General features: G+C 40.2%; 1 protein-coding gene across 1 annotated transcript in view; it reads right to left on the reverse strand.

Annotated features, from left to right (window-relative positions):
* Positions 1 to 14,428, reverse strand: part of LOC126385455 (contactin-4) — a 90,836-nt gene that overhangs the window by 49,143 nt on the left and 27,265 nt on the right. The window contains exons 7-12 of the mRNA XM_050037179.1: positions 11,541 to 11,744; positions 10,899 to 11,001; positions 10,534 to 10,718; positions 2,993 to 3,135; positions 2,405 to 2,531; positions 1,925 to 2,075 (exon numbers count right to left, since the gene is read on the reverse strand). Coding sequence (XP_049893136.1) covers positions 1,925 to 2,075; positions 2,405 to 2,531; positions 2,993 to 3,135; positions 10,534 to 10,718; positions 10,899 to 11,001; positions 11,541 to 11,744 — 913 coding nt within the window. The remainder of the gene's footprint in view (positions 1 to 1,924; positions 2,076 to 2,404; positions 2,532 to 2,992; positions 3,136 to 10,533; positions 10,719 to 10,898; positions 11,002 to 11,540; positions 11,745 to 14,428) is intronic.

Here is a 14,428-nt window from a genome sequence, read left to right on the forward strand (position 1 = left end):
AGAGTTTTTCTGATTATGCCGACGTCACTTGAACGCAACATTCACTGCAGGCCATTCAGGCCTCATAGTGGGAGCGGGGCACTGCCATGCTGACAAAATTATATATGTTATCGGGGCTATTCGTCATGATATCGGACTTATCGGAATGACGTAATAATTCCTGTTATCGGCCCGATAGTTATCGTGCACCCCTAACTTCATGTTAAACTTAGTATGGGAGAGAAAATACTTAGTGGACATTTCAAAATACCCACTTTGAAACAACAGGTATAGGTGTCAGACAATGACTGTAAAGATGGACGACACATCTCCACTGTACAAAAGTGAAGCCAAATTATCCAGGATATGCTCGTTGCCATTATGTGCTGGTGATGTATTTTGGAGCTGGAGTCTGTGTGGTAGAAGTCTCCACACAACGGTTTTCCCATCGTCTGAGCCAATTGTGAGCAGTACCATTGATCCAGTGCACACACAGCTGTCAGTCATGATGTTAAACCCTCTTTTTATAGCATCGAATAGCTACTTATAGCCAAATTTATCAGAAAAATGATCACTTAACCATACATTAGCATTACAAGAACTACCTAAAACGTCAGAAAACATGGAAGGCGCAGGGTTTATGATCTATACTGCAGCCAGCCACCAGGGGGTGATTGAGATGTTTTGGCTTCACTTTTGTGAAGCTGTCATGTCGTCCATCTTTATTATACGGCCTATGGTTTCAGACAAGACAGACTGAAATCAGACTACCTTGTTCCTCTTACCCTCTTTATTTCAAAGCCTGCCTTTATGAGAAATGTTTGTAAGTCACTAAAGTAGATGCCTGAACAGAACAAGGAAGCAAGGCTCTCAGAGAAAATTGATGCTATTAAGTTAATTATACAGCTTGAGACTGACAAGACTTTTTGATGGTATTTTACATAAAATACATGCTTTGAACTGAGTATCTGATAATGTGCAGGCATACTGAACAATGGTTTAAAAGCAAAAACACCAGGGTACTGTCTTTCCTTCCCTCATGAGATTACTGAAATGCTCCAATATTATGTCATTAGGCTAAAATAATGATATCAACAGCGGGATCTGTAGGGTTTCTGTTTGCAGCATCTCTAAGAGGGTCAGATCTGCCTTCAGTCCCACAGTGCTGCGAGTGGATTCATGCTGGAAAGTGATTTCCACTGATTGTTGACAACTGCTGAACTGTTTTCTAGTAACTGTTTGAGTCTCTTTACTTTTCTGACCTTTCTAGCAGTTACCCAGCCCCTGTTTTTCTCAGCCAACATGAACATTTACCTCTAGTGCTCTTTCAGTGAACATTTAATGAAAACAGCTCTCATACTGTGCTTGAACTCTGCTAGCTCTTATTGTATGTATTAGTCTCTGCTAAGGCCGAGTGCAACAACAAAGACTTAAGATCATGACATGGTGTGGCCTGTCATGTCGCCTCAGGTAGAGTTTCACTCAGGGATGTAGTGAGATCGTTTTTCTCTGTGGTTTTCACACAGAGAGCGTCCCTACAGGATCTCTGTTCTACATCCAGCACTTTGACTGCCTTGAAGAGCTGTGAAACTGTGGGACACTTTGAAGTTTCAAACAGCTGCACTCTTTATCTTGTGCTTTAAAAACTGATAGAGTAGGAGGCCATGGCCTCATTCTTACATCCAGTGGAAAGGCTTCGGACAAAACTACTATATGTCGACAAAAAAGCAACATCTTTTTCTATGTCAAGAATAAGTTGTCTGTCTTACAAAAAAAAACACACCAAAAAACACTTCCTTGGCTGTGCTATGCAACAGTGACTTCCAAAGTCCCCTTGAGCAGAGGCATAAATAACAATGAGTCCTAGAAATGAAAATGACCACATGAGCAAACCCTTTAACAGATGCCATCAGTAGCGTGAGCAGCGGTGCATACAGTACCCTACCTCTTGCTGTCCTTCAGGAGTTCGCCCCCTTTCCACCAGGAGATTGTGGCCCGGGGGGAAGCGTGGGGGCGACACTCCAAGACCACCTCGCCCCCCCTCTGGATCACTGTGGACTTCTTCACGGGCCGCCGGGTGAAGTCCGGTGGGGAGGCTGAGGAACAGACCCGTGTTAAGGCCATTTGTCTCGCTTTGTGGAGGGGCAGCAGCCGTGCATCAGCAAAAATGTCAAGTGCATCACCAGCAATTACGGAAATTATATTTTACCACCAGACTGGCTTATTGTATGAAAGAATTATGGAAATGAAAGTGCAAGGCCATGGCTCAGTGAGGAGCTAGTTCAGCCTCTTATTATTTATTTATTAACTTTTTCAGGTCGGAAGCCCTTTCATTCCACTGACAACACAATGTACATACAGTGTATTTCTACCTTGCCACTGGTCCAATTCATATTAAATAATACAGAGGAAATAAACTGCTCACCGACAACCTTGAGCTCAGCGCTGGCATAAACAGCTCCATGTTCATTCTCTGCCACACACTGATACATCCCAGAGTCCAACAGACTGATCCTGGATATAGTCAGTCTACCAGATTCCACATGGATCCTCTCCTGCAAACCAGACCAGCTGATTAATGTTTGACAAATAACTTTCACTGATATGTTAAAGGCTCTTTATATGAGATTTTAATATAGCAGCAGTGAAGTATTAGCTATGTTAAGATACAGTGGAGAAATCTGAGCTTTTCTTTTCTTTTTTTTGGTAGTCGGGAAGGCCACGCATAAATGTTGGTGCACCGTCTTAGCTCAGTTAACTCCATATTTGCTTGTGACATCAGAGGTGAGAGCCATGTGCAGGCAATCCCAGCCTACAACCTGAATGTCGTATATAACATGCTTTAAAAGTTTCCAGTTCAGCATCAGCTAAGCCTTTGTAACACATTTCTAAATTACTCTGAGACCTTTGCAGTATTGTTTGAGAGAACAGTGCATTTAGTGTTTTTTATGTAAATTCACAGTGAGGTTCCAACATCTCCCGATAAATATCAAATCTCAATGTGGTGTCTTACCTCTGCTGTCAGGAGCTGACCATTCCTCAACCATTTGTATGTAGGCCTAGGCTTACCGATGGCTTTACATTCCCACTGCAGATTCGCATCAATTGCCATGTGAGCATCTTTCAGCGTTTGGACCCAGTGCAGATGTTCAACATCTGTGAAAAATACCACTGAATATGAATATTCATTGACAGAAATGTCAAAGATATTTGCAAATTTATTTAGTTTTACAAATATCTGTATAATACAACAGCAAATCTGGGCCACTCTTGGTAAAAGAAAATACTGAGCCAGGAGAGAGGGGTAATGTTTCAAAAAACTCTAAGAATTTCAAAGATTAAAGTTGTAAATTTATGAGAAAAAACTTGAAAATTCTCTGAGATTAAAGTGGTAACTTTCTGAGGCAAAATTCACAAATTTACTGCCAGCAGTCAGGTGACATAGTATATGACATAGTATATGACAAAGTCTACACAAGGAGAAAGTTGTGGTGGATGAATGGGTCGAGCACACGACTTTCACCTAGGAGACAGGGGTTTGTGTCAAATGTGAAACAATGGTGGCTTATAATTATTTTAAGCCTTAGTTGACTTTTTATTTTCAGTTTTGAGGGCATATGAACACAGCAACCTGACTTTCAGGCAACATTTTTCCCCCTAAATTTACTTTTATTTCAGTGTCCAAGTGTTTTTCCCATGTATATTTACGACTTTAATCTTGGAAATTAAGTAACGACTGATGAGTTCAATGATAAATTCCTACACCACTTTTTAATGACAATACACAAAGTGGAGCCAAAAGATTGTAGAGTAGTTTTTATAAACCTGGGACATGGGTGTTTGCTCTTAATGTGAAGTAAATTTCTGTCTCATCTTGACTGCTGTAGTGATTTCTGGTCAGATTTACATACATGAAAGGCCATGGCAAATTTGCACTACTTGTTTCATTCAATTTGTGCCTGCAATCAGCGTCTAATTAGCTCCTGATTTACTGGGGCAGAAGCTCATCACACAGTCAGTGCCTGGGACTGACCTGCAGGCACATTGAACAGTAGGCACAGTTCATGGATTGCAGATCACCAAGTTCAGAGCAAAAATGAAAATGTATTCTGCTGAAAATACTAAAATGATGAAAATTCCAAATTCAGTTTATTCGATGAATTTAGACTGCAGTTCAACTCAACTAATATTCATTAAATTACAATATATACTGATCTGCCAGCCTCCTTGCATTATTAAAGCAACGGGGGTCAATAAACCAAAAGACAAAAAAAATATAATTCATAGAAAATACAGTTTACACAAGACCTGCAATCAGAGGTGGGAAAGCTAAGACAGAGGATAGAGGAAGGCCGAGGGGAAGAGAGAGGAGATGATATCTGAGTTCTCCCTGCAACACTGATTTACTGTAAATGTAGTCAAATTCTAATAGTAGATGTCTTATCAATAAAAAGGATTTTACACTCCAGTGATCATCAAGTTCAAATTTAATGAGTACAAAACCATAAAACTTTTCCCCTCTTTGTTTTATCTTCTCAAATATGTTAATATATTGTTCATTTACTCACTGTTCATTTTTTACTACTGCCCTGTTTTTCTTTCTATCTTTTTTTGTTAGCACTATGTAGCTTTTATTAATTGACTGTTTTTGGCCCACTAATTAACTGCAGCTTCCTACACATTTCTTTGGTGTGCTCACTTTTTTGTCTCCTTTGAGTTTCTTTTTCCCACTATGACCTCATTTTTCAATACAACTACATAATTTACTTCAATTTATTACCCTTCAGAAATACAGAATTTCACATGAAAAACCTGAATGCACAATCAGCTATAAGTAACTCTGCTCTTTGCATGATCTGATCATGAATGCATTGACAAGATATAAAGAGTACCAATGTGTGAGCTGTGAATTTGTAAATAAAGGCACATGGCACAAAGTGCTGTCAACCATTATGAGTGAGTGTGTTATGTGCTGATACAACTCGTTCTCATTCCCAGATCATCAAATACAGAGGCTTTGTCAGTGTCTCAAAGCAACACAAAGGGCACTCTTAAGTGTCTCTATGTGATGCAGAGCTGAAACACATTGTAACATGGTTAACGTCGTAAAACTGTTGCAGTTAGGTTTAGGCAGCGGTGTAATGGTAGGTAATGAGGTGGGCACACTACTAGGTAGATGGGTAAGTTACCAAGGAGTAGGTGGGTATACTCCTATATATTCGGCTAGCTTATTGGCTGATTGGTGGGTATACTGTAAACAAGCAGAAAAAGAGGTGGGTATACCCTGTCCACCTGCGTATACCTTCACTTCACCACTGGGTTTAGGCAACAAAACTGCTTGGTTAGGTTTACAAAAATATGCCACATTTGGGGATAAAATAAGTATGTTTGTTATCAAATGTAAAATTAGTTAACATTACGTTGTGACAACAGCAGTTGGTTTGGTTTCACACAGGAAACAGGTACGCCAGTTATGTAAGTTACATCACGATACCTTAAAATAACACTGACTTTTGGTTTCGTGTGAGACATGAACTGTGATTTCCTGGTTGACAGTCCTGTGTTTGTTTGACCCATCCTCACCACCTCCCCTCCCTCCCACCCTACCTGGACTTTCTGGTTTAACCTATGTCAGTTGCTCTCAGCGTTTACACTGGAAATAGTTGAAACCCTGGTGCATCTCATACACACACTAAAGGGTGCCTTTAGCGTCGATATCACACGCCAAGGGGTGTGACAAAGCCCAGGCTGAGGATGACAACTGTCCTGGCTGGTAACAATCAAGGCCAACCAAACTGGCACCTCCTACCTCTTCTAAAAAAAGTGCTCTCTCCACCATGATGTCTGAATATACTGTTTTTGTACCAAAGTAGGAAAAACTAGAAGTTTTCAGTCAAGTCAGAATCAGCTTTAGCACTCCTGCTACAGTTTGTATTTATTCTTATCATTTATCAGGAAATACCTGACAGGATTACATTAAAAAAAAAACAGCTGAGGAGACTGCTAATGAGGTACAGATAGATTTAAGGAAATTCTGACTGATATAGGATTTTATAGTTTATGAGAAGAACATCAAGGGGAAGCGTAATGCTCTTCATTGTACCTGTAGACCAGCTATGGATATTTGATTGCAGTATGCATGCTGAAGTACTGATGATGATATTACAAACTAGTCCTGCACTTTGTTTTGTTTCTGTCTTATATGTAAGTACATCTATATGTACATGTATGTAATATTACTAACTGTTACTATGTAATATAACTTTCACTTTCTTTTGATTAACATAATCACATGAAATTATTGTCGTTATTTTTTTCCTACAGACCCCAGGAAGAGTTGCTGTTGCCCCGGTAACAGCTAAGGGGTTCCAAATAAATACACAAAAATCAATCTTGGTATAATTATGGACTCAGAGCAAACTTTGAAAGGCACATCAAATCAATAATCAAGTCTGCATACTATCATAGTAAGATTGGAAGGATTCATGTCTATGCACAATCAAGCTTTAACAGTCTCTTCTCAGACCTCCTGAAACAAACTCTGAGGCAACCTGAGCTCATTCATTCAGAATGCTGCTGCTGAGTCCCAACAAAGACAAACCAAACTCAACACATGGGCACCAGTGCTCAGATGCCTGCACTGGCTTCCAGTGTGTCATAAAATAGAGTCTGAATCACAGCAGCCTGTCTATAAATTTCTCAATCGTTAAGGACCTCAACACATCTCTGTCTTTTACCAAATGAGCCGCCTCATCTTCTCCATTCTTTGAGCAGAGTCCAAATTAAACATGGAGAAGCAGCATTTAGTTACTTTGCACCACAGAACTGGAACTAACTTCCAGAAGTTATAGGATATGGCCCAACTTTTAATACCACCCTTAACTCCAGGCTCTTTCATGTTCTGCGCTGCCTTTGACTGAACCTTGGGCCCTAATTACCACCTTGCACTCTAATTCATTTCTGTTTTTTTTTTTACATTTTTAATTTCTTTAAAAGGGTTTCAATCTTTTGAATTGCTGTGTTAAAGTTTTTTTATGGCTTATCTCCGTCTGAATAGATTATGCAAAGTAGATTGAATTACATTTGTGTATGAAATGTGCCAAACAAATGAACTCGCCTTGGTGTGCATTACTACCGCTTTGTGTCGACAGCCACTTATGCCTTCATGTAAGGCACTGCTGATGTCAAACTGGGTGGCTTAGAATTAAATCAGCAGATGTGCAAGTTCTACATTAAACCAAAAATGTACAGACTGGCATCCATCTCTTCCAGTTCCTCATCAACACACACAGCAGACAGGAACAGTACAGACTCTCACTCATCTCTCTGCCTATGGAAGACAGTTGTGAACACTCACTGATGTAGACGGTGACTAATTTCAAAGCCTGCAGTTTGACAGCCAGTTTCTTTTGATTCTATGGAGGTGGTAGACCTATCCTGACATATGAGTAATCTCATTTTCTACCTCAAGCCACTGGTTAAAAGAAATGTCCGGTATGCCCGCAGAGATCTTCATTGTCACAATCACAGGAAAATGCAGACATTGGGCCTCTGGAGGAAAGCGACATGCAACAAATTCTGTTTTAGTTTTGTTTGTATCCAGGGTTTGGTCTTATTTTACTAGGAGCCACTGCTTTCTGAGATTTACCAATGTTTTCTTATTTTGCCCCCTCTGAGGTAAGAGAAAATTGACTGGTTGAGAGCACTTTACCAAGATAAAAGAAAAACATTTAATTTTTTACAAGGCTGTAGCCATGGAGTCAACATTGGTGGGGACCAAATCTGCACGTCCCCCCACCCCCCAAACACACTCACCCTTACTTCCTGCCATTGAATTTCTAAAGGAAAATATGTACAAATTCACTAACACATGAGATACGTTTCTTTTTGGCAAAACAATAACCATTCACGACATCAAAATTTCATAACACTTTACAAAATCACAATAAACAACTACAATATAGCCTACGTAATGCTCATATTACATTCTCGACAAATTTACATTGCCTGCCTGGAACATTACCCGTACAGCAGTCTGGCGACAATGTTGATGGAAACCATGGCAACCAGCCTTGGCATTCTGCTACAGCAACTCCATTTGGACAAACCACACGCAGAACAGCAATACTTGAACCGATAGTAATAATAACGGGCATTTGTTATGTTCAGTTATAATTATGATGATTACATTATTTCAGATGGTGGTATGTGGTTGCCTATCGTGGAATAGCAATGAAAAAAAAAAGTTTTTTTGTTGTTGTTTTTCAGTTTCAGTTATATATTGGGGGGGGGGGACGTGTCCCCCTTAATGTATATGATGACTACTGCCCTGGCAGGAATTGTTGTCCAACATAAGCAGGTTTTATTTGAGGAACATCAAGAAATGTATGACTATTGTATAACTGAATCTAGACTGTTTTTAGAATAATTATAATGATTGGATTATTAATTTTTTGGGCTAAAGAGAAACTATTCTATTCTAGAAGAGTCTTGATCCTAGCTAAGACAATATAGACCCTTGGGTGATATTGTGTGTGTGTTCAGCTTTGGAACACGTTTCTACAGATTGCATAGATCTGTTTGATGAGATGGATGAATGGCTGCAGAACTGTTTCAGTTTGCCAAGGGCATTGCTTTTAGAACCATTGTCTTTTCATTTTTATTTACTGTGTTTCCCCTAAAGTACTGTATTCAAGTACAAATTTGAAGTACTTACTTGAGTATTTTGACCTCATGCAACTTTCTACTTATACTGCACTACAATTCTGAGGAATATAGTGTACTTTATACTCCACTACAGTGATTTGATTTAACTTGAGTAACTTAACAAATTAAGATTTTTTGCACACAAATCACAAGAAAGTAAGTGCAGCTGAAAAGATAAGTCAATTGAAAATGAATTGGCAACAATTTTGATAATCATTTTAGATATATCTTAATTTTTCATGTTAAGATAATCTATGTCTATGCTTGTGAGGATTTGGGGGCCTTTGTGAATCATATTAAGGGGCAGGTTGTCCTACAAGTGCATTTATGCAGGTATTTGTCCTGATTAAGTACCTCACATTCGCCCTGATCATCGACAACTATTAAACGCTGTGTTTCTCTCTTTGTTTATTGTTGGTCTCTCTGGGTGGGTCTTCCTGTACTCTGCTGGACCTTTTGTTGCAGTAGCAGTGGGTACTGCAAACTCAGCTCTTTGTATGTACAATTTACTATCATTATTATCATATGCTTAATATACTCTGTGCTTTTTGAGGTGGACGTTCTGTTCTTACTGTTTTTCTCTCTTTCTCTCTTCATGTGTGTGTTTGGCATATTGGAAAAACTCAATGTCTAAAATATTTGAAAATAAGTAATTTTTCATGAAAAAAACAGTTGTTGGTTCCAGCCTCTCTTGCTGACTTACTGCTTTCTTAAAAATTATTTTGACTAATTTATTTATTTATTTTCGCATTATGAAGAATTTTCAATTCAGGACTCTTAAAAGTAACAGATTATTTTTACTGTCTGGTATTAGTCCTACACCACTGCTGCTGACACGACATTTACAGCATCACAAACACTGTGTGATTGCTGCGTTTTTTATTTTCCTGTAACATCAGTACTGACATTCTTGAAAATCACCTTTTTTAAGTAAGGTGATTTTTAAGTATATCGATTTCATTATACTCCATAACTTCTTCTTCTTACAGCCTTTGTTTGGTGGCATCTCTCCAATTCTTGGGCATGTGCCAAAGTGTTTGCACATGACACAACACCTGACCTCATATAATGTTAAGGGGGCATTACAAATGCTAATAGGTTAGTCAGTATCAAGTGGGATTCATCATTCAGCACACAAAGGGAAGAGCAGACATGTTAAAGAACAACTGATGCATCTGGAGTTGGCTTCTCTTATTTTTCTCTTTAAAAAATTTCAGGTATAATTCAAGGCATACCATGCAGGACTGTAGGTTACTGTTTGTAATCACTTGCCAGTGAAAGAGAAAGTGAAAGCCAACCCCAGATTGACTGTCCTTTGGTGTTTCGCCTCACTATATTTGGGATTTATCAGCGCTGTATCTCTTGGATGACTGCTGCTTACAGTCTGGAACCTGGTCGCTACTGTTTTTTATAAAACCCCAACCTCACCTGAGCACAGTGGGGATACACACCCATAAACATCCCTTACACGGAAAATAAGAAGAAGACACAGGCAGAGGAAGGCGTCTCTGAAGAAAACTACACCATCACACACTTCTATTGGGCCATAGGTGATGATTGAGAGAGTTTACTTTTTCGATACATTGTTTTTTAGTGAAGTCCTGCAGAGTATATCTTTAAGAGCATGTTGCTGCATGAAGCCCACTGAGCATAAATTAACTCCAGATATCCTGGCATTCTAATTTCATACTAAAAAAAATAACTACATTAGATAATAATAAAGCCCTTCAGATGATTTTCTAACAAATATAAATACTATATTAGTGGATATCAACTAATACCGTTTAGCAGAAAAAGTTTAGCAGTCATCTCCATGAAACAGGAAGCAAAAATATACAAGGCTCTTACTGTGGAATACAAGTTGCCCTCTGGCAACATTTCGTCCTCTGCTGTTTTCGGCTACACACTCATACACGCCGGCATCCTCCGGGCGAAAATATGGAATTTCCAGAACCCCACTGGAGAGGTTGATTTTAATCTTGCCAGGGAGTGGGTTTCCATCAGCTCTTCTCCATGAGATGGAAGGCACAGGGCTGCAGAGGTCACACACAAAAGGTCATGCTGGCCACATGCTCCTGCTCACACTGACCAGAAGGAGTGCGGCCGTGTTTGTCTGTCTCTTTGTTGTAATAGAGCATGCCAGGCCGCATCATAAATTTGACAATGCAATGTGAGGGGCAGAGCTGCATCGTGCTAATTTTTCTGACACTTACTTTCCTAAGGCAAAGCATTCCAGCTTCACTGATGATCCTTTAGAGACTTGAAGGGTGTCTGGAAACTGAACCTCAATCTTTGGCTCATATTCACCCATCACTGCTGCATGAGGGATAAAAGCAAATCACATCAGTCAAAACACAAAACATGGACATGCAGTTTCCTGTAATTCATATTGGATGTTAGAGCCGTGGCGCGGATGACACTGGCAGAGAGCGAGTGTGTGTGTTGATGCCGTATACAACAGCGTTTGGCTTAGCGGATGGATGAGTTTGGATTACATATCTGCCTCAGCTCAAATCTGAAGTGGTACACATAAACGGTCCTGATGGGGTTTAGTATGTGTGGCAAGCTCCCTGCTGTGTGTGTGCCTGCATGCATATTTGCCGGCTACATTTCTGGTTATGTAAATGTGTGCCTTCATGCAGACAAAGAGGGTTTCTCGAATACATAACCCTGTATAGTTCAGAGGCTTTGGGATGGTGCAAAAAAAAAAAACCTCGCTCGTAAGCAAAAGCAAAAACAGTGTCACGCTCAAGACAAGCGATTTATCTCCCATGCTCGCCCTCCCTCCGACAGCGCGTGTCAGTTCAGTGCGCAAGATAACCAGGAGGCAGCAGAGGCGAACTGAGGATGCTTACCGTCCCTCCTCACCACCACAGGGGTTGGGGAGCTGAACACGGTGGCATTGGTCATCATGTTTCTCACTGCACACGTGTAGTTCCCCGCGTCTGAGGCTTCAACTTTGGCTATGTACAAGTTGCCCGTCTTCTGAGAGATAAAACGACGGGCGTCCTGTTTCAGGAAACTTCGCTGTCCGTTGAAAACCCATGAATATTTGATCTCTGAAAAGAGAAAGGTAAAAAAATCTTATGCACCTTCCGGTCACATTTCCAAAATAACAGCAACCCCTGCAGTAAATATATGGGGACAGATATTGTTACAAAGAAATGATGTGATATTGTATTTCTCTGCCGAAAATACAGATATAAGATGACTTCAAAGGCTAAGGCTGGTGATATTTCATATTTTTCTTTTTGTCAACAAATCCCATGAAAATACCAACACCATTAATAAACTGACTGCATAAAGTATTTTCTGTGTAGCTAAAGCCTGCCTATTTCAAGGCCCAGATAAATGGCAGTTACAGGGTCCCAAGCTTCTTTAGCTACAGTCTGAATATTATGAGTTAAATAAAAGAAGGTTGAAGAGAAGAGAAGAAGAGAGCTCATGCAACGTAGCCAACTTGCCACTTGGCTGCTCACCGCTTACTGTACATTTCTCCCAGTTGATGAGATAAGTTGGAGTTGTGCACATCTTCAGCTGGGGCAAGGTGCTGGCTCTGGGGGTTAAGAAACCATAGAGGCACAAGAGGCTTTTCCCACAAAGCAAGCCATTAACTCAAGTGCACATGGTCTCTTGACACTCGTCATTTTGGGGTCCTCAGTTTTAGGTGCGGGAAGTGGAGAAAAATTCTCCTCCTTCTAACTGTGCTATCACTATCCATGCTAACATCCATGCTGTCGCGACCCTTGTTAATAATGAAACTGACTATCTGGTTGCCACAGTAACGTTGGTAGATTACATCTGACTATTAACCACGTTCCCATCCTCCCCACAAAACAGGAAGTAACAATGTCTGGAGAAGGGCTTTTAACAGAGTATGTTGGCAGAAAGTGTTCTGGCTTGGTTGAGTCACTAAAGAAATGGGTGAGGCTTAGTAAGTTTGGTAGGATTTGACATTGTAGAGAGAAACATTTTTGCTAAGTGACATCTGAACCCACACTTCACCTCTATGCTATTGCTCCGCTAACTACTACAACTCAGAAGCTGGCAAGTATATAAAATGCAGGGTTAGCTGGCCCCAGATCGCATTTGATGCATTTATGCATTCACTCCTGAGGTCAGGATGAGTCATCAAAAATATTTTTATATATAATAGAATACATAAATCAGCCCCAGCGTTGCACTGGGTGGCATGTACCTTTATTACATTTAACCTTGGCACTGTAGTTTTGTGGGCACTGTAGTAGATGTGAGTCAATGCACTGTTCTGCTACAGTAGATAGTCCCAAGCCCACAAAATGTGTGTTAGTCTGAAATAAATGTACAAGAAATCCACGACTGTCTTTGTTTGAGTCTTGTTTGAAAAGAAAACAAAAAAACAGTGCCCAGCTGTTTTTTGAAAACCATTTCATTTTAAAAAACTGAGCTTTGTAGTTTTCAAAGACGTGTGCATTCAGTAGGAATGAACTGACTTGGGACTGAGAGCCACAGGCTGAGTTAGGAAGTCGGAAACTATTGAGAGATGGACAAAGGTTGAGTTCAGACAGACTGTGTGAAATAACGCAGCCCCCTCATTCTTTTGAATTGGCCCGCTGTGTTGCTCAGCAGGGGTGTTGACACAGAGGGCTCCAGCAAAAGGATGCAAGGTCGCCCTGTAAAGAAGTAGAACCTGGCTCAGTGTCCTCGTGCAATCAAATAGGCCCAAGCGTACATTCACAGTGGATTACTTTGGGATGTGAGCAATATAATTCTATTAATAACCTCAACATTGTTGCAATTAATAATAAAGCGATTGTCACATGATAGCTTTCCAGAGTTAGAGACTGTCTTGTAGCATTCTTAAAAGCATTGCTGTGTTTTGGCATCTTATCAGCCTTTAAACTCATGGATCTGTCACTTAAACCTGCTTTGCTGGATTGTATTTCATTGTCTCACTGGCTAATACAGCATGTCCCAACCAAACCAGCCCCTTGCATTTTTCAAACACAGGGCGTTTGTCAGACTGCATGCCCAGGTTGAGTCAGTGATGCCCCCAATGGGGGGCTGGGGAGGCCATGGCCACCCTGAAAGAATTGCTGGACCCCCTACTACCCCCCTTTGTGAAAATAATTTTTTTAAGCGAGCACAAAGGCAGTGGGATCTTCTGAAACTAGGCAACCTAGGGCATCCATTTGCATCAGCCAAGGCATGCTAACTTATCGGGAAGGGGGCTAAATAACACCCCAAAATTAAGCTCAAATTTTGAGAGGAAAAAAGCGGTGTGGCCATTTTCAAACGGCTCCCTTGAGCTCTCACCTCAAGAAAGAAAATGGGTTCTATGGGTACCCATGAAGAGGGCTTGTTACCAGTAAATGTTTTGTTCCTTACAATCAATGAACTCCTTCAAAAGAAAGCTGTATACCTGTCTTTTTAAGGAAAAGGACAACCAGCTTATTTGAAGAACAATGAATTGCCTAACATTAAAACAGGATTGTTATGGAACACACAATTTGATCTCATGCACATGAGATAATTAGTAATATGACCTGTAAAGTGAAAAGCAAAGTATATCAGTATACTAGTTCTTATCTCTCCATATTAACATAGTTTTCAGCTCGTCTATATATCACAACAGCATAACTGAATTCCTGTAATCCAGTGATGGCTTTTGGTTTTGTGGTGCCACCCAGAAATATTCAGTGACCCTCATATGACTACCCCTATGAAAAAATTCTGGAGGCACCACTGTTGACAGTATATGTTT

Source organism: Epinephelus moara, chromosome 24 (genome assembly GCF_006386435.1).
Source record: "Epinephelus moara isolate mb chromosome 24, YSFRI_EMoa_1.0, whole genome shotgun sequence".
Taxonomy (NCBI): domain Eukaryota; kingdom Metazoa; phylum Chordata; class Actinopteri; order Perciformes; family Serranidae; genus Epinephelus; species Epinephelus moara.